Source organism: Mycena indigotica, assembly GCF_014461135.1.
Source record: "Mycena indigotica strain 171206Taipei chromosome Unknown Mind.scaff0010, whole genome shotgun sequence".
In the NCBI taxonomy this organism is placed as follows: Eukaryota; Fungi; Basidiomycota; class Agaricomycetes; order Agaricales; family Mycenaceae; genus Mycena; species Mycena indigotica.
In genome coordinates this window covers 2,025,763-2,052,751 of record NW_023503009.1, presented here as the reverse complement: position 1 = coordinate 2,052,751, position 26,989 = coordinate 2,025,763, and the positions used below count along the sequence as shown (strand labels likewise).

Here is a 26,989-nt window from a genome sequence, read left to right as displayed (position 1 = left end):
TAATACTGTCCACTGATTGGGTTATCATTCATATGTACTGAATTATCTAAGCAAACACCTCGTGAACTTGAGCGCAGCGCCCGTTCACCAAGGCAGTTTCAGCCACTATTCAAAAGGTTATATGTAGTTAAGAATGTTAGAAGGTATCAGGTATTTGTAAGAAGTTTACTTTCCAAGAATGTTGAAGTATAGTTTCAAGTTGGTTGTAGGGATGGATTGGGACGAACGGCAAGTTCAATCTCATGGCCAGTTGTTTGAGAAGGGGAAGGGCTCTGGCGATGGCACCGTTGCAGGTGCATAGACAAATTCATGTCCCCAGTTGAATGATCCAGCGGCCCAGTTGTTTCCGTCGAAAGTGTCTGACTGAGAGGAAGGGAAGGGCTCTACCAATGGCACCATTGCGTGTGCTTGGAGTAGTGAAACAGAGGCAGTGCCGACAGGTTGTGGCGCAGCCATAGGCTCAGAACAGGAGACGAGCGTTGGTGCATGGGGCGTCAATGGAACAGAGGTGGTGGAAACTGGCAGAAACCCAGCCAGATCTTCCTGGGAGGGGTGGGGAAGAAGGGTTTGCTTGGAGGTCACGTTCTTGGTGGCAATATGTTGGTGGGACCGTACGCGTGCTTTAGAACGCTTGCCGGTCTTGGGGACACGATGCCGAGGCGGGGCGGGAGTGTTACCAATCCCAATCGATTTCTTTCGTTTGTATTCTGACTTCCAGGTGGACGCACACAAGGTCGTCCGAGTGTGTGGTTGGCGCACCAGTCGCATATTTCATCAGGGCTAGAGCGGGTGCAGAGTCGGTGGGCATCCGAACAGATGGTGCAGGCCATCCCTGACCTGGCCATTATTCGCCTGGCTGAGCTAGACGAAGGTGCTGACAGCCTGGCTGGAGCTTATATGTGAGGCCCAATTGACTGATTGGAAATTGAGCGGCGGGAGGGCGCACTTGATTGATTAAGTGATGGAAATCGGACATCGAGGCGGCAGAAGTCGATGCCATTGGCCAGAAGTAAGCTCTCAGGGTTCCAATTCCGCTCGAGTTTTGTTCTTTCTCTTTACCATCAGACAGGTAAGGGCAAGGAACGGAGGCAGACGCGGAATCGATAATCAATTCAAGGGTCGATGCTTGCGTGAAATTCTCCAACTTGAAGGTGAGCAGGGAAGCCCGCTGCTCGCCACATTGGGGGTAGCCGAGATAGCAGCAGATTGACGTGTCGCGAGCTTGGGAATTGACAGCGCGAGTAGTCGTTATGGACTCCATTAGTTCAGAGCACATTGAATGTTTGTTCAACGCGAGGCCCGCTGGATTTGAGAGCGCGCATTAGATGTTTAAAAGTGGAGAATTAAGCACGCACGAAGTATTGTCCTTGGTGGGGGTGAACAGGGAAACCCGCCGTTCGTCGCATTGGGAGAGATGCTGGCCGAGATATCAGTAGACGATGTAGCAGTAGACTGAGGTGTTGCGAGAACGTCTACGCCAGAATTAGCGAAGGCGGATATTCAACAAGGACAACTCTTACTTGTGGGAGAATTTAGCATCAGAGGACGAAGCCTTGCTGCGCAACCGTGACGAACCAAAGGTGCGTTCGCTCTTGGGTCGTCCAACGACAACCGCTGGAGGGCCGCACTCCGGACTTTAGCAAAGAGACCCGTGAAGAATTGGTTAAAAGCGCGAGAATATCCTCAGTCGTTATGGACTCCATTAGTTCAGAGCATATTGTGACCCACGCAATGCGAGGCCCACTGGATTTGAGAGCGCGCATTAGATATTTAAAAGTGGAGAATTAAGCACGCACAAAGTATTGTCCTTGGTGGGGGTGAACAGGGAAACCCGCCGTTCGTCGCATTGGGAGAGATGCTGGCCGAGATATCAGTAGACGATGTAGCAGTAGACTGAGGTGTTGCGAGAACGTCTACGCCAGAATTAGCGACGGCGGATATTCAACAAGGACAACTCTTACTTGTGGGAGAATTTAGCATCAGAGGACGAAGCCTTGCTGCGCAACCGTGACGAACCAAACGTGGGTTCGCTCTTGGTTTGTCCAACGACAACCGCTGGAGGGTCGCGCTCTTGACCTTGGGCGTTTGCACGAAGCCTTGGAATTGTGATGTCACGATATGTGACGGGCCGCCTTCCGACCACATCGACATCCGCTCAATGTTGAACAGTGGGTTTCCATGTTCACTTTCGAGCAGGATGGACGGATCTGACACCTTTTGGCCATTGACCGCAACTAGGCCAGATGATGGTGTCTCGGCGAAAGAACACAGGTGCTTGCAATCACGAACCAAAGCCATGGCTAGAGGTCCAGAAATTCACTTTGAATCGCAACGAATAGGACCGTAGCAGGGTAAAGCAAAACCTCAAAAGTGTTTTTCTTTTGCCTTGAGGAAGCCGAGCGGGTCCCGCGTCCCCTTCAACTTAAATTAAACATAATTTGTTGTCTCAACTTGCCTTGCGACCACTACACCACTATCTACTCCAGATGCTATCCGCAGTCTGTCGAAAATCTCCTCCTGTCTTGACTTAACGCCACCGTCGATGCTCGTACTCGAACTCGCCTCGCCCGTCTTTTACACTTTGCTTCACCCCCTTCCATGAAAACCTACCACCTTGCCCCAGCTGTTATATCTACTCCAAGCTGCTTCCCAAAATATTGTCCGCAAACAAAACAGGTTGAACGCCTTTGCCCTTTGGCAAGTTGGATGATCGTTTGGGCCGGGTGAGTGCTAAGTCAATGAACGACAACAACATCTGACTTCACATAGACTGTCCCTCGTACTTTGCTCACTGATTTACCGACTATCCGACGCGTCTTCGGGCCTCTATGGCAAATTGCATGATCATGCTATCGGAACTCTCCAGACAGCGGAACTCTTCGAAGAGCGGAAGTTTTCGAAGCGCGGAACTCGCTATAGTCCATATAAACAGGCAGACCGAGCGCCTACGTTATAGAACTTATCGTCTCAACCGAATCGCCCACTTCAAACATGACGCCTAGCGTTACTTCATATCCCGCACCCGCTTTGACAATGATCGACATCCTTGGAGTCATTTTCGAAGCCTGTCTTACCTTGGATATTTCCGTGGAATGGCAGAACGACGTTCGGCAAAAAATGGCTCTTGGAGCGGTGTGCAGGTGTTGGAAACTCGCCTTGGAGTCTATTCCCGCCTTGTGGTCGTGCATAATTCTAGTCCCGCGAATGCCTCAGTACTACATCGACAAAGTTTTTCGTCTTGCCAAGGCAACTCCGAAACGTTTGCGCATCGATATCTACTCGGAATTGGCCCCCACATTCTTATCTTCGATTGCCGCTCCCTTGGTCGCTACAGCGGAGACCGTCACTCACCTCTGCGTGGAGTATTATTCTCACTCCGTTTGGGATACATTCGTCGACCATTTATCACAAGCAGCTGCCAACCCTCCGTCAAACTTCGCCTTACTCAGATCTTTCTACGCGACACCGCATTGCCGATTATGGCCTCCGATTGGTCCCAGTGGCCCACAGCCATTTCGAGCGCATGCTGCCGATCTCCGGCATCTCCATCTCGACGGCCTACCCCCGTCCTCGTTCGTAGTTGGCTCCAACCTGATTTCATTGGCTATCACAAATTTGGACCTGACCGCAGACGATCCGCCTAGCACCTTTGCTACAAACCTACTGGACTCTCTTCATCACACACCCCGCCTCGAAACTCTCCTCCTCGATGTCAATGAGCCATTCTTTGCCCAGTCTATTTCGCACCACCGAGTTGTTCTTCCCCGCCTGAGCACCTTATCATTTCGCTGCACTCTGCCATTTCCACATCTTTGCGGCATGATGCTCTCCTTAGTTCACCTTCCGACATTACACACCCTTTCATTGGGCTTGACCGCAGTGGAAAATTCGAACAACTTCATTTCAGCCAATGAAACTCACCTTTCCACCATCACTGTTCTGCGTTTGATTGGGGATGTTTCTGCTTACATCGATGTCGCCAGTGGTCAAGCAAAACTTTTGTCGTCGTTGACGGCCAGCAGCAGGCTTCGGGATCTCGATTTTCTCGATGCTCAGGGGCTGTTTGCGTTTGAAGCTGAACGAAATGCCCTTGTTCAAACCCAGTTTCTCGAGATCCTTGCGCATGCGCTTACTCTACCGGCTGTTCGTCTCTTGATCATAACACCGTTACTTTTGCCCCCGTATCCATTATCCCATCAAAATTTGATCCAATCTTTATTGGAGCCCGTTTCAATGCAGGGTGGGGTAAAATATATCTTCGAAGAACACGCATTGTGCCCTGCTTCGGGTGGTGAGCATTCAAATTGTGGTCGCCTGTGGTCCTGGGACTACGAAGGACTTCGACAGGCAACCAGAGCGAGTCATTCCAAGTACGCACACCACATAACTTCCTTTTCCTTTGTCTAGCCATTTTTTCTCCTTCGCGGTTCATGTGATTGTTATTGTTCACTCTTTCCCACATCGTGGACTTACACGTATACAATCTAATACCAGTATGTGTGACATCCTGAGTTGTTAACCTCGGAGTGAGTACGACTTCAAAACTCCACGGAAATCACAGAGAACAGCCCAAGGTCAAGGTCATATTAATAAGCTGGGGTCCTGGTTCTCGACACCAAAGATCGAGGCAGCGCATGACAGAAGGGAGAAGAGACGGGCAGAATGCAACCCGGATGCACGATCAGGCCGATCAGGGACACTCCACTTTTGGTGCGTTTTCTTTTTCGTATGGAACTGCGACTGTTTTAGAGTCTTGCAGCAGATTGACCATTAGTATTTGCTTGAATAAGTATGCTACGAGTGATGAGACTACAAAAACAAAATATACACAGCAAGAACGAATTAGTAGTGTGTGATGAGATTATATATAGCCAGGTATTGCTTGAGGCAAGAATTATGCACAATCGGGCTTGGGTGTGTGTTTCTGCAATTCCCGTTCGACTATAGAGAAGATTAGCATCAAAAAAAACATAAAATTGGGAGAAAAACGAACTAGAGGTAAGACGTTTGCTGTAAGCGGTCGCATGCCTGCGTATAGTAGCTAGTTGGGGACGAATGACATTGATGAGGGCCTCTTTCTGCTCGCCTTCCGCTACGGCAAGCGCTCGTTGGAGAACATAATCTGAATCGCGAATGAGAAGGGTTTATCGCGGTCTTCTTAATTGGAAAACTCACTGCCGTATTGATCCTTCATGAGCAACCCAATTGGCGTCGGGCCATCAGATCGCACAGCTGGTCCCATCAGCTCTTCAATTATCGCCTTGCGACCGTCTGAGTCGCCAAATATCATTGCCTTTTCACAGACATGGGAGGCGAACTTCTGGCGAGCCATTGATAGCATGCGCCCACGAAGCTGAGTAATGATGGATGATCGGTCGCGGGGCAATCCGTTTTCCAGGATGGACTGGACGACATAGTTCTACAACCAACCAAATAAGCTAAGAGGAAAAAGAAAGGCAAGTACCAGCACTGACCCCAAATTGATCTTGCATGAGATTGGACGTATGACCTTTGAGTAGTTCATCGAGAAGTGGCCGGGTGTATGGTTCGGGAAGGTGACGAAGACATTGTTGCAAGACACGACAGCCGAATGGATGAGAAGCAAGCTCATAGGCGTGGCCGATAAAGGTTGAGATGAAACCAAGTCGGTCGGGAGAAACTCGCTCGATGACCTTCTGAATGACCTTGATTGCGAATTTGTCATGTGGATTCTCCAGTTAGATCACCTACATGGCTCCCGTTCGAGTCTTTGGCACATCTGAGAATATGGGGCTCAAGTTCTTGGACAAACTTGGCTTGCTGCTCTGGAGTTACACATTCAAAAGCCTGTCACTGTCGTTAGCTAGGTGTTGAGCTGATTGAAGTTATTCGCGAACTGACTTTTTGCACGACGCGGCAGCCATAGACGTGGGACGAGAGGTAGATGATATGGCCTTCCATGGCACCAACAAGGGCGTCTTTGTGGACCTGAGTACCATGCTCTAGTAGTTTCTGTATTACCTGTGGCGAGCACATTTGCAAGACGAAGAGGACCAAAGCTGAAGCTACCCACATGATTACCGAAAACATCTTGAATTAGGTGTAAGGTATTGTCGGGGACGATTTCATCGAATACACTTTGGATTTTTTCACTTGTGGCGTCATTGAGCTCGGTTTGAATGAAACGTGACCCATGTTGATCGCTGCTGAATTCGACGATATGACCTTTGAGGTCATTGAGCTCCCGTTTCTTGCCCTTTGCCGCACAAAACTCGTCCAGCATCGAGAGTGTTTGGCTTTCGAATCGGCGATTTCCGCGCGCCATCATACCAAACCCAGGCCCACCACCGTACACTGGCATATTGAGCATTTGGTGCCCACAATCTAGCTGAGGCGGATAACCCATGGGAGACAGCGGCGGAAACATCATATTGCGCGAGGCGAGCTGTTGTCGCAAGTTGTGCTACATTTGACATTGTCAATAACGCAAGACAATATCAGTGGTGTCAGGCGTATACCTGCATCTCAATCTTCTTCTCCGTCATTGTAACCGGCGTTGAAGGCAGTTGCGATGAAAGCATGCGTGACGGGGCCCGGGGCTGGTAAAGCATGGGAGAGGTTGGATAGTAGAACGGCAGAGGTGAGTTGTAGTCAAAGAAGACGAGCTGCCTTGGGTCAGACAAACAGGCTGGTTTAACATCGGTATATGGAGACATGGGAGGTCGGTTGTTGAGGCAGAGGTGATGTTCGAGAAGTGACTCGAAGGATGTATGTGTCTGACCCCCAAAATTAGACAAAAACTCTTCCTTGAGATATAAACAGACGTACCATTCACTCACTTGAAACAGAGTATGGATGCATTGCGTCAAGAAGGAATAGGAAGAAATCGAGCAAGAACAATCCATGACTCCGACCCAAATGTCACACCATTGATGATGATACGATAATACGTCAGCCTCATTGATAAGCACTTCCAGCTACCGCGTTCGGTGCGCGCCAATGTGCTGGACGAGCTGTGGGGCACACTGGCGGGTCGATTCATCTCCCGAATCATGCGGGTCGCTACTTGGAAGTTGCCCAGAAGTTGCCTGATTTTCCTCGTGAGTGTTGCCGGTTTCTACCTTCAATGGCTAAATGTCTCTGTCAGCCTCTGGAAACACCTTGGCCTGCAGAACTCCCCCCGTTGTTGTCGCGAAACTTTACCATTAAGAAGCTTGATACGCTGCGCAAGCGCAAGAGGAGAGAGTGGGAGGATGAGTATTGAAGCATATTACCGCTATCTCATCTTGAAGGGCTTTGAGCGCGCCGGTCGGAACTCAGTAGAAGGTCGAAAAATTATATCATGAACGAATACGTCAAGTCATGTCAAGTATTTGTGGTCGAACATTAGTCGTTAAACGTTTCTGTGTCTCCAGAGAGAGAGAGAGGAAAATTTCGCGATGCATGAATGCCAAACTTCCAAATGATTGGGACATGGGAGCCAATTCTCTACCACCATGGCGCCTTTGCACTTATCTAGGCTTAGCAGCGATATCTCGGGCCCTGGCGCCTTTTCAGGGCTTCCCCACCGAGAAGACAGCTATCTCAATTATCTCGGGCATTATCTTCCATCTGCGCCATCTGCACCTTCGAAGTGCGTGGTCCGCCGTCTCGACCAATTTTCTCGATGCTTCTCAGCCGAAGTGCCCTCGCTTTTTCTGCTGACAAGCTCTGGTAGGACACGGACACTTGATGCTTCACTTGTAACTCGTCATCTCCCTCTTCGCGTCGAAAACCTATTGCGCTCGGTGAAAAATTGAAAAAAAAACGAAAAGAACGTATATTCCCGGTGAAGGTCCCGACAAGGAAACACGCGGTCTTGTGTTAAGTTCTCGGATTCAGACTGGATGTCACCGAAAGTGCATGGAGCAAATGAGACCAGGAAGTGAATTGATGACATTTGATTAAGCTATGGAAACATTTCTTGGCAGACATCTCGCTGGATGTGAGGTCCATCTAAGATAAAGTCGAAAGATAAAAGATGGGCAGGAGAGCAGGTCGATAATGACTCGCTGTGGGTTCCCAGCTAAGCCCACAATAGTCCCATGACCACATACGACCACAATTTGAATGTTTGCCGCGCATACCGAGACACAATGCATGGGATTCAAAGATGCGTTTAGGTTCGCCGTGTACCGGAAGAGGCTCCAACAAAGACCTGATCAAGCTTGCATGCGAGGCTGGACGTGGGGGCGAGAATAACGGCGGTATGGCCACAAGGCGAACATTCGGAAGAGAAAGTGTATGCCGTAGAATTTCGAGGAATTGCGTTTGGACAAAGACGTTATGTGCTTTATCGTACGTAAATAGTCCGTCAACATCGAGAAAGTCCAGATGACGGAGCCTGCTCCCTGTCAACGAAGACAAGAGCTTTGCTGGACCATCAGCTAGCTCAATATAGACCGAAATATCGCCGATGAGACGCAGCACAGCAATGGTCGAAAGGTGGGTCCCGTTGACCGAGATGAAGCTGTTGGTATTGTGCACACTGGCCAGATGCAGTGAGAGACTGTGTAGTTTCGGAAGGTGGACGAGGGAAAGCAGGAAACCACAGTGATGTGGAAAGGGCATGTTGCAAAGAAAGGATAGGGTGTGTAGGCATGGCAGAACGACTGGTTTGTGGGGCACAGGCTGGTTTGTGAAGGACTCATCCACATCAATGAAAAGCGTTTCGAGATGGGGAGTTTGACGAAGAGAGTCCAACAATGTCGTCGTGAAAGTGAAAGAAGCCGTATCGTCCTCGGCCAAGTAAAGGTTTGTTAGAGACAACGATATCAGGTTGGGACCAACGACAAACGACGACGGAGGCAATCCGTCAAGATAAAGGTCTTGGAGGTTTGTTGCGAGATCCGGAAACGAATGTGGGACGGCATCTCCGAGTTGGCTTTGAGGGCGGGGTGAAGAAGTCGCATAGAAGGATCTGAGCGAGAGAAAGCGGGGTTGAGGACTGGCCGCTGATAAATGGTCGACAAATGTGTTCCAGGCGGAATAGGAAATATATTGAACGGAGATATGAGTGACTGTCTCCGCTTTGGCAACCAGCAGAGCGGCAATCGAAGACAAAAACATGGTATCCAATTCCGAGTCCAGGTCAAGGTCGATGCGCAAACGTTTCGGAGCTTGCTTGGCAAGTCGAAAAACCTTGTCGATGTAATACTGAGGCATTCGCGGGACCAGAATTATGTGCGACCACAAGGCGGGAAGTGACTCCAAGGTGAATTTCCAACACCTGCACACCGCCCCAAGAGCCATCTTTTGCCGAACGTCGTTGTGCCATTCGACAGAAAAGTTCAAGGCAAGACAGGCTTCGAAGATGACCCCAAGGATGTCGATCATTGTCAAAGCTTCGTTTGTTGCGGGTGTGGGAGGTGAAGTGACGCTGGGCGTCATGTTTGAAGTGGGCGATTCAGTTGGGACGATAAGTTCTATAACGTAGGCGCTCGGTCTGCCTGTTTATATAGACCATAACGAGTTCCGCTCTTCGAAAACTTCCGCTCTTCGAAGAGTTCCGATGCCTTGATGGCATGCTGATAATGTTGCTCTGAAGTGATGGCCTTTCCCGAAAACGCGTCGTCCAGTTGGTAAATCAACGAGGAAAGTCTGAGGGGACAGTCCAAGTATGCGAACTCAGATGTCGTCGATCCACTGCATAATCTGCCATAAACCAGTCACTGGGCTCGTCGGCGTCCACGATGACCGGATTGGGCAGCAACACAACCCCGACTTCGTGGAGGTGAGCAGGGAAGCCCGCTGCTCGCCACATTGGGAGTGCTGGTAGCTGAGATAGCAGCAGACTAAGAGCTTGGGAATTGAAAGTGCGAGCAGCCGTTATGGACTCCTTTAGTTTAGAACATATTGTGATCCACGCAATGCGAGGCCCGCTAGATTTGAGAGCACACATTAGATCTTTCAAAGTGTAGGCATAAAACACGCACGAAGTGTTGTCCTTGGTGGAGATGAACAGGGAAACGTGCTGGACGGCGCGCAAAAGATTTGAAGCAGTATTTGGATGGCCATTGAGATCAATACCGTGCTTGGATTTAAATTCCTTGAGGATGTGGTCAACGAGGAGAATGTCGAGGTCTTCACCACCAAGTTGTCATGGTTGGCGGACTCGACTTCGTAGACGCCGTCGCGCATTTCGAGATTGGATATATCGAAAGTTCCACCACCAAGATCGTAGACAGCGACGATTCTAGCTTTGCTGCCTTTGTCCAGTCCGTAGGCGAGAGCAGCCGCCGTGAGTTCGTTAATGACACGAAGGACATTCAGTCCAGCAATTTGCCCAGCATCCTTAGTAGCTTGCCGTTGAGCGTCGTTGAAATAGGTTGGGACTGTGATGACAGCGTGGTCGACTTTCTGCTTCAGGTATTGCTCCGCCGTTTCCTTCATTTTGGTTAACACCATGGAAGAAAGTTCCTCTGCTGACTGTCGACTCAGCAGCTTGAAGCCATCAAATTTGGAAGAAGAACATACGAAAGTTTTCTTCCCTCCATCGTATTCAACCTGAACAGCTGGCCTGCCGCCACCCTTGCTGACGATGGCAAATAGCCAACAAACAGAGTCACTAAGGCAAGAAAAATAGATTGACGAACACGCCAGTGTTTGCGGTTGTCGGTAACCGCCTTGTCATTGAACTGCCTCCCATAAGGCGATTGAAGACGGTGTTCGTCGCATTGACCACGGCTTTTCGCTTCGCGGGGAGACCAACAGTCGCTCACCATGATCAGCAAAGGCAACGAGAGAGGGTGATGTGCGGGCGCTTCGAGTTCTCACGAGACATCTTGCCTTCCATGACAGAAACACAAGAGTTGGTGATTCCCAAGTCGATACCAACGACTGCTAACGACTGGGCCTGGTGGTAAAGTCAGAAAAGAGTGGTTGTAATCATTTACCGTGGATGCATACCGCTGAGTTTTGAGCTCATGGAATGAGCCAACTTAGCTCCCTGAAAAGCATGAGAGAGCGTTGAGCGGCGGAAGATGACTACTTACGCCTTGCCGACGGGCCACACTAGCGCAAAGTCTTTGTTGCCCCACTGCTTGTTCTCGCCCAGTCCAGCCTTCTATTCTGCCCCCCCCCACGGTCCCATTAGTGCTTCTCTCCCTTGCAACCGAACAGCCCCAGACTTCCGCTTCGTCTTGCAACGTCCTCGTAGAGCATTGTCGTGTGGTGGTGGTTCGTTGACAAGCAATGATTTCATCGAAATCGATCACATGCGCTTTGTCATAAACGCGTTTTCAATTGTCATGGCCGCTGCACGCGCTCTGCGGCTCTATCTCTCCGAGACACTTGCGAAACTCGTATTAAGAATGCGATTTGGAATGCACAAATTCAATTCGAGTTACTGGGAAGTCCGTTTTACAGATCAATGTGGTTAGCAGCGCACTATCTAGTACCAACTTCACTTTAGCCACTAGTAATCAGCCTTCGTCAGTGACCACTCGGCGTCGAGGAACAGGTCTTGGCCGTGGTGGTGGAGGTGCCAGCGGGATGCTCTCGGTCTCGGTTTCGGAGTCCTGGACTTCACGCTCCTTGCCCTTTCTACTTGCCCCCCGCCCCATGACCCTTGCCACGACCCCCTTTCTTGCCACCTCAAGCTCGAGCTCCACCTCCTCTCTCCGAGCTTTGTTCACCTGGGCGATGACAAGAGTTTCCATTTCTCCTCCGTCGTCGCTCTCGGGAGGTTCAGTCAATGCGCTGACGGTGGAAGCGATTGAGGCTCCGCAGCTTGATTCAGAAGAGACACCGTCAGTTTTGGAGCCGTATATCTGCAAAAATTTCAAGTTTAGACATACATGGTGACTGGAGAATGAGATGGGACATCCAGTACACCGCTACTACAACAGGCGTTTACACCTTGAGCAGCTAATTGGCAGTGATAAATAAGATGTTGGCGAGCGCCAGCAACAAACCTTTGGTCTCTTCAAATTGTGGTGGGGTTGGAAGATTGTGGGAGAATGTGTGTTGCTTGGACTGCCCGTTCACGGAGCGGAGTAAAGATAATCATCGACATGAACACGTGATCAGTCAAATTCTCTGTCTTGGGCGTTATATTCTTCTGCACCAGAGAACAAAACTGGTGATGCAGTTCTTGAATCAACCTGTAAAATCAAGCACACCCGAACTGCATGATGGTCGGCCACCTTTGACGGCCAACGAGGTTTGACTGCAGGGCTTGTTGAGGAGGAATTGGGTTGATAAGCATGGATGCAGACTTGGAGGTATTGATGCGTTCTGCAGCAGGATTCAAACTGGTTTATAGAGACTATTCACTGTTTCTACTGCCCATAGAGATGTAATTACCAAGCCTTGTGAAGGCTTCGCTGATGGTCTCACCGATGTCTACTTGACCAGACAAACCCGCCCTCTTTGCTTCTGCAATGGTGTCAAACCCCAGTAAAGGGCCTGTGCTCATGGAGGCTTGGTTGAAGAAAACCATGCTCCCACGTCCACATTCGTCGCCATCGGACAGAGGCTTGGAGTTTTCCGGAGTGGGACGGACATCTCCTTGAGTGGTGACGAACTTGATGCCTGAAGATATTTAAGCTAGCACCCACAATAATATTAAGCACCGAACTTACCATCCACATCAATATTGAAATGCCAGAACAGGGCGGAAGGGTAAACTGCCAGTGTCCAGGGAGGCAACTGCACCACTAGGCCCTCTTCCCAAATAACCAACCACGTCCTGAGATCATCGTTGAAATGAGCTGGAAGTTGCTTAGTCAAGTGCTCCAAGAATCGCGCTCCCACACACCGTTGGCCAGCACGTAGATAAACAGCACGCAGACTCCTATCTGGTTTTTGCTGTCGGCATGTGGCCCGCAGGAGATACGAGATTGGCCAGGAAACCAAGCATTTAAGCAGAAACACCAAAAGAGTCCAAAGAGAGGACTGATTCCGTGCTGGCGTTTATGCCAAGCAGATTCTTTTTTGAATCGTGCAGCTACACCAGGAAACACCTTGGTGACCACGTCCTCGACTAACCCGCTAGCCACAGTTAGCACTATGACAGGGCCAGAAAACGGCAGGCTCACGGATGATGGGTAGCAAGAGGAACCTGGACACCCTATCTTCATGCCGGCGATGCCACTCAGTGAGAAATGGGGCCTTTGGTCCATCAGCCAATGCAAACAGTTTACAGACAACAAGAATACCTTTGCAGATTGTCGGTGATGTCCGATTATTATTGCCATATGAGGCCCCCGTCTACCATCCTGACACTCAGCGCGTAATGCGGGGTCTTCCAGATCACGGCCAACCAACAGGTCGTGTGCCTCTTCAATTTGCTGCATTGAATCTTGTTCCAAAAACCAAGGGATACGCGAGGAACGATACATGAAGATGACGTCGTTGCGATCGACATAAAAAGTAGGGCGTTCTTGTGATACGCTAAAAGAATTCAGACATGGTTACCAGAAAGATTGCCTAACTCACACGTCTTCCTTATGATAGTAGGAGGGATAAAACAATCGAATATACTTGTGCAGCGCCTCTCCCTTGACTTCAGTTGAATGCCAGAGCTGCAACAGCAGAGCCCTGCTCAAAAGAGGTGGCGGAACGCCCTGCAACCCGCTGGAGGCTACAGAGGAGTCGGAGGAGAGTGAGAACGATTGGGACTGCAGCCACTGTCCTCTTGACCAAAGTTTGGCCACCTCTCTAGACGCGCTTGCCTCAGTTTTGGGGCCTCTACGGTGAGATCTGTTGCGTTTGCTGCCAGCACCTCTTCTACGTCTCTTCGCCGCTGAAGTGACGCTCGCGCTTGGGCCGTCATCTGCAGTTGATGCTGATGCACTCTGTGAGAACGTAGGCGCCGCCGTTGACTCCGTCAGTGAAGGCGAGGCCTTCAGAAGTTTCCAGTCGCCGTCAGGTTGTATCAAGGCGCGGCTTTTTGGAAGGAGATAACGATCATCCTTCTTACTACGCTTGGGAAGAGGCCCTCTTTCTGCCCCTTTGAGCGAGGCAGGAAGGTGGGATGACGGGAGGTGGTCCAAGGCCGAAGTCGTCTCAACGTTGAGTTCAAGTTCAGGGTGTGAGGCGGGGCTAGGCTTGTTGGAAATGCGAGGTCGTTTATGGATGAGTGCGTGGAGGTCCAAGCTTGATGCGCGAGGAGAAGGCGGTAGGTTGGCTAGCCTGAGCGAACGACGTGGGCCAATCAGGGCCAGCAAATCGTTGTATGGGTTGTGCAAGGGCTCGTCCTCGTAAGGTTGGGCTGAAGCCTCAAGTCCACCGCGGTGTTGCGCATGCTCCTCTTTGTACTGAGGCAGCAGATCAGCCAGAAGACAATTGCCCTGGTACACGTTTTCGTATGCAGGCGCCAAGACGTCAGAGCTTTGTTTACGCTTGAGACCGCCCGTGGCCTGTGCCCACGAAGCCCGAGTAAGTACGGAACTGCAGCGGTTCTTACGCACACACCTGTACGCTCCTTTGGCTCTCCAGGACGCGATTGTCGTCGCGCCAACCGTCCCTACTAGTCCTTCCCGCAGAGAGCTTGGCAGAGCCGGCCTCTCGAGGAGGCACGCAACGCAGGGACACTGGCACCGGGCCACAAGAGGCTGGCGTAGAAGAGAGCATTGAGGAGGCTAGAATACGCGCTATAAAAGCGTTTGAGGCCACATGAGCACTGAGGAAAACCTACTCACGTTGGTGGAGTAAACAAAACGCGTCTGTCACAAAAGTCACACACAAACGTCACAGACATACGTTGACGCGTGATGAGCTTGAATGCTCAAGTAATACAAAATACTCAGGGTAGTCTCAGTTTACCCAATGCTCACATCTGGAAGATCAGAAGAGAGCTCAATCACAGCGTCTGAATCCTCCTCCTCCTCCTCCGAGTCGTCGACCTTCGCATCAACCTTCGCTTGGATGAGACCTTTTCGTTGGACAACTAACTGTTGTGCGTGGGCTTTGGCGCGAGAAAGCTCCGATTCAGCTTTCATAAGTAGCAATCCCTTGGATTCATCCTCGTGCTTGACGCCACAAAGTAGACCAAGGACAACGCCGTGTTGGCGAAGCGTGATTTCTTCATCCGGCCAATACGCTCCTCCCTTTGCGCGGCACAATCCTCTAGCTTGGCTACCTCAGTCTCGCGGCGACGGCAAATTGTCACAAGGTCATCTCTTTCAGTAGTAAGATCCTTGATATCCGCGGCAAGACGATGCTGGGCATACCTGAGGTCGGTGAGTTCACTTCGCAGCGCCGCGTCGCAGTCAGCAGGTCCCGGTTCTTCTCCTTGTCTCCAGAAGGTCGAGGAGAGTTCGTGATAGTGTTCGGTGACTCTGTGAAAGCACTTGACGCGGGAAGGGCACGCGATGGCCTCGAAGACGATCTTGAACGCACCCAAGGATGCCCAAGTTCATACTGAAGTGGACTGTACAGAGTGTTGCAACAGAGCTTGCATCCCCTCGTGGTTCTTCGGCAGTTCGAATGCTAAAGGTAGCTGGGCTGGCTAACTCTTCGTGGATGGTTTCGTAGACTAATGCTCTTGATGCGTGACTCTGGGCAGCCGACATACAACGCCTATGGCCATTCCCGCGAGCACGGCTCTTCGAGTCGAATTTGATACAGGATGTGTTGCATTGACCAAGCGAAAATTGAGCTCCGAGATGTCGATGGGCTCGATTGCAAGCCATCGGACGTGGTTGAGTATTCTGCAGAGGACAACGGAGGTGTTTCCAGAACTCGGAGTTGTGATAGTCGACGAGTGAGATCGAGAGTTCGGAGGCCTTCGAGCGCTGCGTGCATAGTATCGGAAGTGCCAAAGTCGTAAAAGTCGCACAGTCTGTAAATGCCGGCTGAGTGAAACAAGGGCAAAAAAACAACGAAAGTGGGATCTATCTCGTTGAGCAATGTGGCAAGAGTATGTTTTTCCGGTGAGAAGTTGTCGACCCTGGATTGGAAAGAAGAACGCGCATGGTGGTCATGGGCTTTTTGCGTAGGGCTGTCGTCGTTTGTAGCTGGAGACTTCTCCATCGGAAGTATGTTTGCGGGCGGACTGTCATCACGTTTAACAGCAGGAAATTTGTTGATCGGTTTGGGAAGAGGTCTTGGCTTGAAGTTACCAGGCCCGTTGCTTGTAGTTAAAGTGGGCAACGAAGGAGGGATGGACAAAGGCTTGTGCAATACGCTGGCTTTATGATTGAGACCAGCCAGACTCTCGGAGAGGTTGGCTTTTACAACGGGAGTTGTGGTGTACTTTTCACCCAATGCGGACGACATGCGAGGCTTTTTGTGTTGGCCGGTGCTGAGTGCAATTGGAGGAACTAGTGAGTGCTTGCGCACACGTTTTTTTCCCCGAGGGAAAGACTTTGGCCTTGTTTCGCCAGGTTCAGGCTGCAAGCATGAGATATGAAAAGATGGTTTCAGTATTCACGTACCTTCATCGCTCTGTCAATGTTCATAGAAGGCTTCTTGGCCAGACAATCTCTTGTGTCGGCGAGATATCTGTTCAAGTCTTCCTTGTTGACCTCGTCGATCATTATCTCGGTGGCGTGCTTGCAATGCTGAAAAGATGGGCGGAGGCGGAGGAATACTTGGAGATTTGTGTGACTGTGCCGGGATCAGCGCCTGGCACTCCAGCTTGAGACACTAAAGAAGCTTCGACTTATCCAACTCATCTCGCGCGGAGAGACGACCTCGCTTCCCAAATATGCGCATTCAAGCTTGCCTCGCATGTTCAAAAACTCAGTTAACACCGAGCTCATCAATGCTTACCCGCAAAACATCGAAACGTTGCATGGGCTCGTGGACAAGGAGAAGCCGCTGTTCTTTGCAGACAAAAATTTGGCGCTCAGGCGATCGAGCGTGCTCCTAGGTGGACGTTGCGGAAATTGACAGCAACCTATGTTGCTCTGGGTTTGGCGGAGATTGCTCGGCTGGTGGGGACGATGTGCGATCGTTGCTTTTGAGCATGGTGTGTGCCTTGTCTCTTAGGGCTCTCAACGATATAACGTGTCGTCTAGACCGAAGCTTTTGCGCAAATTTCCGCTTCGGGCACTGTTACATTCTCCGACCCGCCTCCGCAATTTTCAAGGGAAGGAGTCGACTCCATGTTGGACGAACCAAGAGCATTGGTGATGAGATGCAACTTGAATGCTACAATTATTTTACCCGTACTTGGGGTTTCTTTATGCTGACGACTAACGCTGACGTTGCTGATTCGGAAATTGCCATTTGTATGTACCAGAAATGAACGAGGAAAAAAAACTTGAGCCACCGCTCAACGCCATCCAAAGCGCTCCTTCTCCAGGTCATACAATCCTGTTCCACGAGAATACCGCAACGTGGTGTTGGTATTGTGATGCGGGTCATTAGATTTGTTGGAACACGACTTTGCGTCGTTGGGATAGATTATTGTGGCTTGGTACTCCCTTGCCCAGGCCTCGATTTCTCTTTCGGCATCAGCAACAGTCACGCCAGCATTAGCAAGGTGTCGAACAACGTTTTCCACTCGAATCGCGTTTGAGGCAGAGTATGGTTGACGAAGGGCCATGTGGCTGGGTGCCACCACCAAACCTTCCCGGCGCAGAAGATCAGCATACATCCCAGGCGTAGCAAATATTCCAACTACGCAGGACATCCATTCGTTGCGAAACGAAGAGTCCCCACCAGTCGGCCTAAGTCGGGCAACCGTACGACTTGCTTTGAGGTCGTCGAAATGAGGGCTTCCATCAGCCTCTTTACGAACCCCACGAGGCCAAGAGCCTTGATGCACCGTCAGATAAGCATGCCAGACCTCAGTTGGGTCGTCAGCTCGTGGGTTGTTGACGCGAGGTTGGACAGAGCGATGGGAGCCTAAAAGAAGAGGCAGCTGGGAATGACCATGCAAGCTGGAAGTTGCTGTCGCTGGCTCAGGATTACGCCAATTGGCAAGGATATAACGCTGCATCTCCGTTTTCTGTTCTCTCGGAGTATTGTGGGCTTCAGTGCAAAGAGCTTTGATGCGGGTGAGTGTGTCGTCGTTCCCAGGCTGATGAGCTTTGCTTATAAGTAACTGAAGCTGTCGCAATGTTCGTGGCATGCGGATCGGGTGGTGGAAAGGAGAGGGCAGGTACACCTCTGGACGTGGAGGAAGGGCATGTTGAGCAACTGATTCGGGTTCAGGTCTAACAAGTCGTAAGCCACATTCTGACTTGGACAGAGCGTTGGCGTTCTCCGTTGGCATGGCCAGAAGGAGTTCTTGTACACGCTTCATAAGAGCCTCGCATTCTGTCTGAGAGAGAAGAAGCTGAGATTGCAGCTGACTTTGTTGGGCAGAGGATTCGCGTATTTCTGCCCTCAGATGGGCAACCAGCGCAGTTGCGTCCGCTTTCGCCCCTTCAAGCTCGTGGATTTGATCCTGTTGTACCTGTTGAGTACGACGGCCTTCTTCAACACCGTCAGCAAAATAAGTATCAAGCCGCTTGTCACGGTCTTGGAGTGCCCGTTGAATATTTGGAGACGACTTTTTAGCATCGGAAACATGGGCTTTGTAGGCGCGACAGGTAGTGCAGTCAGAAGCGTGGACAACTGCATATGCAAGATCGCATTCCCAATCTGAGGATATGTGATCCTCGCGCTCAGAAAAGTTTCTGGCGCGTTTGGGGGTAGGTGATTGGGCAGAAACCGCGTAGGTCGAGTAGGCAGTCGGCAATGAAGCAACAAACGATGAAGATGCAGACGAAAACCCACTCGACCGTCTTGAACTGGGAGAGCTCCTGGGTTGAGAAGTAGGCAATCGCGAGTCGTTGCTGGAGGTAGATGTTGAGTCCCACGACGAGGGCAACATTCTTTCCAAAGCACAGAATTTGTCCAGTCACAACTTTTGGTGCGAGTTCACAATCCGTTTAAAGCCGAATATGATTTGATTGACCGATACTCCGGACTGTGACAAATGTGACGGACATTTGGGATCAGAGCGACAAAATAATAACGCTTGTCACATCATGTAATTTGGCTCGAAGATTGTTGCATATTTGGCTCAGAAGTCTGCTCTAGCGTGTCCGAGACCTGGCCGCTTTGCAACGAGAGATGGGCATAAGCCTGCAAAAGAAAAGCAGCTTTGCTAGGTCTGTCCGGTAGATTTTACCCAAATGCCGAGCTATTTTTCAGGCTGACCTTACTAAGGTCTTGGCGACGATCCACGCCCCACCCATATTTTTGGCCTAAAAAACCCAAATCTTGTACATATAAAAGAAACTCTGTCATTAATAATGTTCTCTCACAAATGGCAAGACGTCAAAAACAGGAAGCAATGTATGATTTTGTTCAAGCGTCTACTGAGGCAAGCTGGTATAAGAACTACTATATGTAGGTTTGCTCGACGCGCCTCAGTCCATGCCACTCAGTCAACCCGGGGGGGGAATGCACAGGAGGCAACTAGCTTTTGTATCTTTCCCAGTGGAGTCCATGATAGTCCCAGGTCCAGTGGCGACCGCAATTCGAATGAACACTGTCCGAAACATGACACAGAGCGTGGTTCTCGAAAATATGTTTCCCTTTGCCGTGAATGGAAACGGGCTCGAAAAGGGACCTGATCAAGCTCGCATGCGAGTCTGGGTATATGGGTGAAAGTAACAGCGGTACAACCAGGTGATGAACAGTCGGAAGGGCGAGTGCATGCGCAATGATATCAAGGAATCGTGTTTGAACAAGGACCTTCCGTCCCGGATCGAACTCAAGCGTGCCACTCGCATCGAGAAAATCTAGGATTCGGAGTTTGTTGCCCGTCAACCCAGACAAAAGCCTTGCTCGACCGCCGGTAAACTCGATATAAGCAGAAATAGCCCCGATTAGACGTAACGTAGTCACTTGAGAGATTCGAGTTGCGTTTATGGAAAGAAAGTCATTCGTATTAGACAGACTGGCGAGACGCAATGCGAGGGTCCGGATTTGTGGGACATGGAGGAGGGAGATCAGGGTACCGCAAGCGTGGGGATACGGTGTATCACAGCAAAAAGCCAAGTAGTTCAGACGGGGAAGAACAACTGGATGGTAGGAAGGAGACTGGGCAATGAAAGGCTCAGTGACATCGATAGCGAGGCTTTCAAGGCGGGGAAGTTGACGAAAACAGTCCAGTAAGGTGGGAGTAAAAGCGGAGGAAGCCACGCGGTTGGAAACGAGATTATAGTGTCTGAAGACCAATGTTTTAATGTTGAAGCCGGCCATAAACGAGCAAGGAGGTAGTCCGTCGAGATGGAGGTGCTCCAATGATTGAGCAAGACCCGGAAAGGGACGAGGGAGTGTTGTGGCAGAGTCGATCGAGGTATCGGCTGGGGTGGCGGAGAACTTTCTGAGTGAGGAAAAGGTTGGTCGAGGGTTCAGTGCCGATATGTAGCGGATAAATGCACCCCAGACGAAATAGGACCAATATTGGAGGGAGAGATAGGCAACCGATGACGCTTTGGCAACCAGCAGAGCGGCAATGTGAGACAAGAACGTGATGTCCCTCCCCGAGTCGAGGTCGAGTTCGATGCTCAAATGTTTCGGAGTTGCTTTAGCAAGCCAAAAGACCTTGTCGATGTAATACAGAGGCATTCTCGGGACCAGAATGATGTGTGACCACAAGGCGGGAATAGACTCCAAGGCGAGTTTCCAACATCTGCACACCGCCCCAAGAGCCATTTTTTGCCGAACGTCGTTCTGCCATGTGATGGAAATATCGAAGGCGAGGCAGGCTTCGAAGATGACCCCAAGGATGTCGACCATTGCCAAAGCTTCATTCATTGCGGGTGTGGGAGGTGAAGTGACGCAAGGCGCCATGTTTGAAGTGGGCGATTCGGTTGGGACGATAAGTTTTATAATGTAGGCGCTCGGTCTGCCTGTTTATATGGACCATAACGAGTTTCGCTCTTCAAAGAGTTCCGATACCTTGATGGCATGCTGATAATATTGCCACGAAGTGATGGCCCGATCCAGTTGGTAAATCAACGAGGAAAGTGTGAGGGGACAGTCCAAGTATGCGGACTCAGATGTCGTCGATCCACTGCATAATCTACCATAAAGCAGTCACTGGGCTCGTCGGCCTACACAATGACTGGATTGGGCAGCAACACAACCCCGACTTCGTGGCGGTGAGCAGGGAAACCCGCTGCTCGCCACATTGGGAGTGCTGGTAGCTGAGATAGCAGCAGACTAAGAGCTTGGGAATTGAAAGCGCGAGCAGCCGTTATGGACTCCATTAGTTTAGAGCATATTGTGACCCACGCAATGCGAGGCCCACTGGATTTGAGAGCGCGCATTAGATATTTAAAAGTGGAGAATTAAGCACGCACGAAGTATTGTCCTTGGTGGGGGTGAACAGGGAAACCCGCCGTTCGTCGCATTGGGAGAGATGCTGGCCTAGATATCAGTAGACGATGTAGCAGTAGACTGAGGTGTTGCGAGAACGTCTACGCCAGAATTAGCGACGGCGGATATTCAACAAGGACAACTCTTACTTGTGGGAGAATTTAGCGTCAGGATTAAAGGACGAAGCCTTGCTGCGCAACCGTGACGAACCAAACGTGGGTTCGCTCTTGGTTCGTCCAACGACAACCGCTGGAGGGTCGCGCTCTGGACCTTGGGCGTTTGCACGAAGCCTTGGAATTGTGATGTCACGATATGTGACGGGCCGCCTTCCGACCACATCGACATCCGCTCAATGTTGAACAGTGGGTTTCCATGTTCACTTTCGAGCAGGATGGACGGATCTGACACCTTTTGGCCATTGACCGCAACTAGGCCAGATGATGGTGTCTCGGCGAAAGAACACAGGTGCTTGCAATCACGAACCAAAGCCATGGCTAGAGGTCCAGAAATTCACTTTGAATCGCAACGAATAGGACCGTAGCAGGGTAAAGCAAAACCTCAAAAGTGTTTTTCTTTTGCCTTGAGGAAGCCGAGCGGGTCCCGGTCCCCTTCAACTTAAATTAAACATAATTTGTTGTCTCAACTTGCCTTGCGACCACTACACCACTATCTACTCCAGATGCTATCCGCAGTCTGTCGAAAATCTCCTCCTGTCTTGACTTAACGCCACCGTCGATGCTCGTACTCGAACTCGCCTCGCCCGTCTTTTACACTTTGCTTCACCCCTTCCATGAAAACCTACCACCTTGCCCCAGCTGTTATATCTACTCCAAGCTGCTTCCCAAAATATTGTCCGCAAACAAAACAGGTTGAACGCCTTTGCCCTTTGGCAAGTTGGATGATCGTTTGGGCCGGGTGAGTGCTAAGTCAATGAACGACAACAACATCTGACTTCACATAGACTGTCCCTCGTACTTTGCTCACTGATTTACCGACTATCCGACGCGTCTTCGGGCCTCTATGGCAAATTGCATGATCATGCTATCGGAACTCTCCAGACAGCGGAACTCTTCGAAGAGCGGAAGTTTTCGAAGCGCGGAACTCGCTATAGTCCATATAAACAGGCAGACCGAGCGCCTACGTTATAGAACTTATCGTCCCAACTGAATCGCCCACTTCAAACATGACGCCCAGCGTCACTTCACCTCCCACACCCGCAACAAACGAAGCTTTGACAATGATCGACATCCTTGGGGTCATCTTCGAAGCCTGTCTTGCCTTGAACTTTTCTGTCGAATGGCACAACGACGTTCGGCAAAAGATGGCTCTTGGGGCGGTGTGCAGGTGTTGGAAATTCACCTTGGAGTCACTTCCCGCCTTGTGGTCGCACATAATTCTGGTCCCGCGAATGCCTCAGTATTACATCGACAAGGTTTTTCGACTTGCCAAGCAAGCTCCGAAACGTTTGCGCATCGACCTTGACCTGGACTCGGAATTGGATACCATGTTTTTGTCTTCGATTGCCGCTCTGCTGGTTGCCAAAGCGGAGACAGTCACTCATATCTCCGTTCAATATATTTCCTATTCCGCCTGGAACACATTTGTCGACCATTTATCAGCGGCCAGTCCTCAACCCCGCTTTCTCTCGCTCAGATCCTTCTATGCGACTTCTCCTACCGCCCTGCACAACCAACTCGGAGATGCCGCCCCACATTCGTTTCCGGACCTCGCAGCAAACCTCCAAGATCTTTATCTTGACGGATTGCTTCCGTCGTCGTTTGTCGTTGGTGCCAACCTGATATCGTTGTCTCTAACAAACCTTTACTTGGCCGAGGACGATACGGCTTCTTTCACTTTCACGACGACATTGTTGGACTCTCTTCGTCAAACTCCCCATCTCGAAACGCTTTTCATTGATGTGGATGAGTCCTTCACAAACCAGCCTGTGCCCCACAAACCAGTCGTTCTGCCTTACCTGCACACCCTGTCCTTTCTCTGCAACATGCCCTTTCCACATCACTGTGGTTTCCTGCTTTCCCTAGTCCACCTTCCGAAACTACACAGTCTCTCACTGCATCTGGTCAGTGTGCAGAACGTGAACAATTTCATCTCGGTGAACGGGACCCACCTTTCGACCATTGTTGTGCTGCGTCTTATCGGCGACATTTCGGCTTATATCGAGTTCACTGGTGGTCGAGCAAAGCTCTTGTCTTCGTTGACAGGGAGCAGGCTTCGTCATTTAGACTTTCTTGATGTCGACGGGCTATTTCCGTTCGATAGCGAACACAACGTCTTCGTCCAAACGCAATTCCTTGAAATTCTCGCGCATACACTTTCTCTTCCGGCTGTTTGCCTTCTAGTCATACCACCTTTATTTTCGCCCCCGCGTCCAGCCTCACGTGCAAGCTTGATCAGGTCCTTGCTGGAGCCTGTTGCAATACAGGCCGAACCTAAACGTATTTTCGAGGAACATGCATTATGCGTTAGCATCGACGACGATCATTCAAAGTGTGGTCGTATGTGGTCCTGGGACCATTGTGGACTTGCCTGGGAAAATAAAGCGAGTCACTTTCACGCTGCTCTACTTCCGATTTTTTATATGTCGACTTCCTCTTAATTACATCATGTAGTATCTTACTTCCTTGCCAAGTACTTCGTCATTCATTTATGAGCCGGTGAGAATCGACCAATAATTCAGCAAACTGATGGACCGCCTCACTCTCTTCGATTGCTTTGACCGGAGAGAGATACTATCACCATGCGGCAACGGCACGGTTGACCGATTGAGCGGGCCGGGCCAGCCACACGGATCATAAAGCAATGTCTTGGCGAATCATCCCCTCGGGTTGGCCTGCAAGTACGGCGCCTCAAACCCGGTCGCCGACGGCCCGGCGACCCGCTGATGGCCCGCAGATTTTTTGACTAGTTCCAGCTTATTGAAGTTCAGTTCAAGACAACACTGTGTATAGGTGGCAGGAATACATTTGTTTTGCGCTATTAAGAGCAAAAATGTTTTGGAAAAGAATGTAGATTAGTGTTGACTGTCGGTAATACAGCGACTACCTTGAAATCATCTTCCTCCACCAATCCTTGAGCCCTCCGGTACTCCAAACACATCAGTCCCCAAATACTTTGGCCAGCAAGTCGGTTACGTTGTCCGTGCCCTTGTTTGCATGCTTCTTGAGATTTTTCGTCGAGTTGTGGTCTGGTTCCAAGCCATGCGATGGCCGCAGCCCCGAGCAGCGCAGACAAAGATATGATGGAGCTGGCCTCCACGATACTCGATATGGATGTCGCCATCGTAAAACGCATAAATGGTGCTGGTCCAACCGTGCTTAGCCTTGTTTAAGAGCAGTCAGATGAATGCTGTCAAATGAGGAATATGCACATACCAAGATTCCGCTGCCGCAATCAGTTCCGCCTCTGCCGTTGGGTTATGTACTAACTTGATAGATCACGCATCGTCATCGTTGAAACAGAAAGAGCCTGCAAGAAATATCAGATTAAGTAGGGACTGAAACGAATGAGGCTCACTTTGAACCGATGATGCAGCAAGGGACGGAAGGGAAGTGTTGGATGATAACTGGGAAAGTAGGCCCAGACTGAAGCCACGAGGTATGTTGCTCTTGGCGCCCCTATTAGTGCTCTTCTTTGGAGAAACAAAACTCACTGCTTGACGAGCAATGTTGCGAAGCTTTTTGGCCGGGAGGTGATGATTTCGCTGGCACGTGAAGCAAGCAGCAGAGCCGTTGGTTCCGGCCTCGTGCTGACGCTTCAGGCGAGAGCGTGTCCCAGTAACCATGAGTAGCTGGTGAAATAATTTGGAAATTATGGAGAGATATAAAGAGGACCGGTGAGCAATTTTTGCCATTGCCGCGCTTTAAACATGCAGAAAGTTACAGAGAAATCAAGAGTTTGCCCTCCGAAAGTTCCCATTTGATGGTCGATAACCGACACGAGATGGCGGGAGATGGAGAGAGATGAGTATGAGCTGCTCTGGAAAACGACATTGAACGACCGCTACCTTTTGACCCTCATAGCCCTCGTTGACTGGTCCGCACTTTTGCGCAATGTAAAGTGTTATGTCGCGCGGGGTATTCTCGTTGATGATGGTGGTCCCATGTAGAGCTGCGACGAAGATGGAAGACCATGAATGCAAGCAAGTTGCGACAAGAAAGGCAACCTACCGAACATGAGAGGAGCGTGGGGTCTGTGATGCTACTCCGTGCCATCTGGTTTGCATACTGGGCCAGCAGATCGTTTGCGTCTTTCTCAGGGAAGTCGTCAAGGTTTGTAGCGATGAATTCCTCAGAACGTTCCATGACCGTATCAAGGTCGCCCTGCTCAATATTGATGAGTACGTCTTCTGTCAAATTGTAAGGCAGAAGACATCAAATAGATCCAAGAGACAACTGGGTTGACATATCTTCGCTTGTGTTGTATCTGAGCCTAGCCCAGCTGCCACTCTAGTGTCCCATCCCTCTTCTCGAGTGTAGTCGGCCCTTGTGATGGGAGAGACGGTGTACGCGGAGCCACTGCAACTGGTGGACTAGTATTCGGGAAGTTGCAGGTCTTCTTCTGCTTTGCACTTCCGGAGAGTATCGAATACTTATGGTCCATCGAGAGCAAGGCCGAGGATAGGAATGGGAGAGAAAGTGACACAGTCAGGTGTCACTCTCCAGCTCCCGCTGTTGTGAGAAATGTAAACAGGCGCGTCCAGTGGGGTAATAAACACGTAGCGCGTTTGAGAAAGCTACCGCCGTGCATGGAAGGCACTCGCGACAGCTTCGCTGCAGAAATCAATGTAGATACTAAGCTTTGTGCATTTTGAGCGACGATGGATGGTGTAGATGTTAAGCGCTACCAAAATTTGGTCATCTTGCAAAACAGAAGTCAACCAAGTTTGCCCATACCATCAAATGGAAATGAAGTCGGCGAAGGCTGAGAGTGTCAGTTCAGTCGGGTTGCCCTCGCATGATGCGCTGATGCGTCAAAAGTGCCAAATAATGATGCTCTTGATGCGCAGTCTCGGTGTAAGTAACGATGACGTTGGCGGCGCAGTCATCGAATCGACTAAGTATGTCAGCGATAGACCAGCAGTGCTGACCGAGAAGGTCTGTAGACGGCAACGGTGAGCCTCGGAACACAAAGGCCAAAATAGACGCACCGTTTACACCAGAGGCCTTCGTGCGGCCCAAAACTTATTGATTCATGGGGCACGAACCAGCTCTTGGGAATTTCGTGCCCCAAGTCCCAGTAAATCCCAGTACTGTTGTTGGGGCACAACAGGAACGCCGTCCGGCAGGTCCTGGTTGCCTCAGAAGAGCTTCCAGCGACGCCGCTGTCTGTCTTGAGGTAATGACGATGTGTTAAGCTTTTGAGGATGAAAAACTTCGTGTATTCGTGATCTACACAGCAAGAATGTTGTATATTCGTGGAGAGCTCATCCAGGCGGTCCCGTGCATATGCCTTTGGCCACGAGGGTGGAGTCGTCGTCGAGATTCACAAACTGATTTAGGTTTGTGCCCATCACCAAATTGGTCGACATGTTGTCACAACTTGTGACATTGAAAATTGATCTCAAGCCCCTTACAAGGGTTGCTCAAGTATTTCAATCCTTTGTAGGCTCATAGATAGGTTCATTGTGTACTAGTAACTATTCTGCAACATGATTTATGTATTTTAGTCGATTCTTTCA

The 26,989-nt window shown here is 50.3% G+C and overlaps 9 protein-coding genes across 9 annotated transcripts; 2 read left to right on the top strand and 7 right to left on the bottom strand.

Annotated features, from left to right (window-relative positions):
- Positions 1-240: 240 nt before the first annotated feature.
- On the bottom strand, positions 241-2,298 carry MIND_01133800 (uncharacterized protein; the record flags this gene model as incomplete). The annotated part of the gene is made up of 8 exons (XM_037367884.1): positions 241-707; positions 760-837; positions 880-1,302; positions 1,356-1,472; positions 1,521-1,682; positions 1,729-1,743; positions 1,797-1,913; positions 1,962-2,298. 8 exons carry the CDS (start codon positions 2,296-2,298, stop codon positions 241-243), a joined length of 1,716 nt encoding a protein of 571 aa, XP_037215716.1.
- Positions 2,299-2,991: 693 nt separating this feature from the next.
- On the top strand, positions 2,992-4,407 carry MIND_01133700 (uncharacterized protein; the record flags this gene model as incomplete). Its single annotated transcript, XM_037367883.1, has 1 exon — positions 2,992-4,407. The coding sequence occupies one exon, from the start codon at positions 2,992-2,994 to the stop codon at positions 4,405-4,407; it is 1,416 nt and encodes a 471-aa protein (XP_037215715.1).
- Positions 4,408-4,894: 487 nt separating this feature from the next.
- MIND_01133600 (PUM-HD domain-containing protein) lies at positions 4,895-6,810 on the bottom strand (the record flags this gene model as incomplete). The annotated part of the gene is made up of 9 exons (XM_037367882.1): positions 4,895-4,941; positions 4,994-5,122; positions 5,176-5,419; positions 5,475-5,684; positions 5,731-5,826; positions 5,881-5,957; positions 6,001-6,442; positions 6,498-6,755; positions 6,808-6,810. The coding sequence occupies 9 exons, from the start codon at positions 6,808-6,810 to the stop codon at positions 4,895-4,897; spliced, it is 1,506 nt and encodes a 501-aa protein (XP_037215714.1).
- A 1,164-nt stretch (positions 6,811-7,974) lies between these two features.
- On the bottom strand, positions 7,975-9,408 carry MIND_01133500 (uncharacterized protein; the record flags this gene model as incomplete). Its single annotated transcript, XM_037367881.1, has 1 exon — positions 7,975-9,408. The coding sequence occupies one exon, from the start codon at positions 9,406-9,408 to the stop codon at positions 7,975-7,977; it is 1,434 nt and encodes a 477-aa protein (XP_037215713.1).
- A 196-nt stretch (positions 9,409-9,604) lies between these two features.
- On the bottom strand, positions 9,605-11,181 carry MIND_01133400 (putative SSC1-mitochondrial HSP70 member; the record flags this gene model as incomplete). The annotated part of the gene is made up of 8 exons (XM_037367880.1): positions 9,605-9,899; positions 9,954-10,066; positions 10,111-10,442; positions 10,495-10,508; positions 10,852-10,873; positions 10,927-10,966; positions 11,013-11,088; positions 11,138-11,181. 8 exons carry the CDS (start codon positions 11,179-11,181, stop codon positions 9,605-9,607), a joined length of 936 nt encoding a protein of 311 aa, XP_037215712.1.
- A 4,362-nt stretch (positions 11,182-15,543) lies between these two features.
- On the bottom strand, positions 15,544-16,502 carry MIND_01133200 (uncharacterized protein; the record flags this gene model as incomplete). Its single annotated transcript, XM_037367879.1, has 2 exons — positions 15,544-16,356; positions 16,401-16,502. 2 exons carry the CDS (start codon positions 16,500-16,502, stop codon positions 15,544-15,546), a joined length of 915 nt encoding a protein of 304 aa, XP_037215711.1.
- Positions 16,503-17,242: 740 nt separating this feature from the next.
- On the bottom strand, positions 17,243-18,790 carry MIND_01133100 (uncharacterized protein; the record flags this gene model as incomplete). Its single annotated transcript, XM_037367878.1, has 1 exon — positions 17,243-18,790. The coding sequence occupies one exon, from the start codon at positions 18,788-18,790 to the stop codon at positions 17,243-17,245; it is 1,548 nt and encodes a 515-aa protein (XP_037215710.1).
- A 590-nt stretch (positions 18,791-19,380) lies between these two features.
- On the bottom strand, positions 19,381-20,763 carry MIND_01133000 (uncharacterized protein; the record flags this gene model as incomplete). The annotated part of the gene is made up of 1 exon (XM_037367877.1): positions 19,381-20,763. One exon carries the CDS (start codon positions 20,761-20,763, stop codon positions 19,381-19,383), a length of 1,383 nt encoding a protein of 460 aa, XP_037215709.1.
- Positions 20,764-22,474: 1,711 nt separating this feature from the next.
- MIND_01132900 (uncharacterized protein) lies at positions 22,475-23,908 on the top strand (the record flags this gene model as incomplete). The annotated part of the gene is made up of 1 exon (XM_037367876.1): positions 22,475-23,908. One exon carries the CDS (start codon positions 22,475-22,477, stop codon positions 23,906-23,908), a length of 1,434 nt encoding a protein of 477 aa, XP_037215708.1.
- Between the last annotated feature and the right edge of the window lie 3,081 nt (positions 23,909-26,989).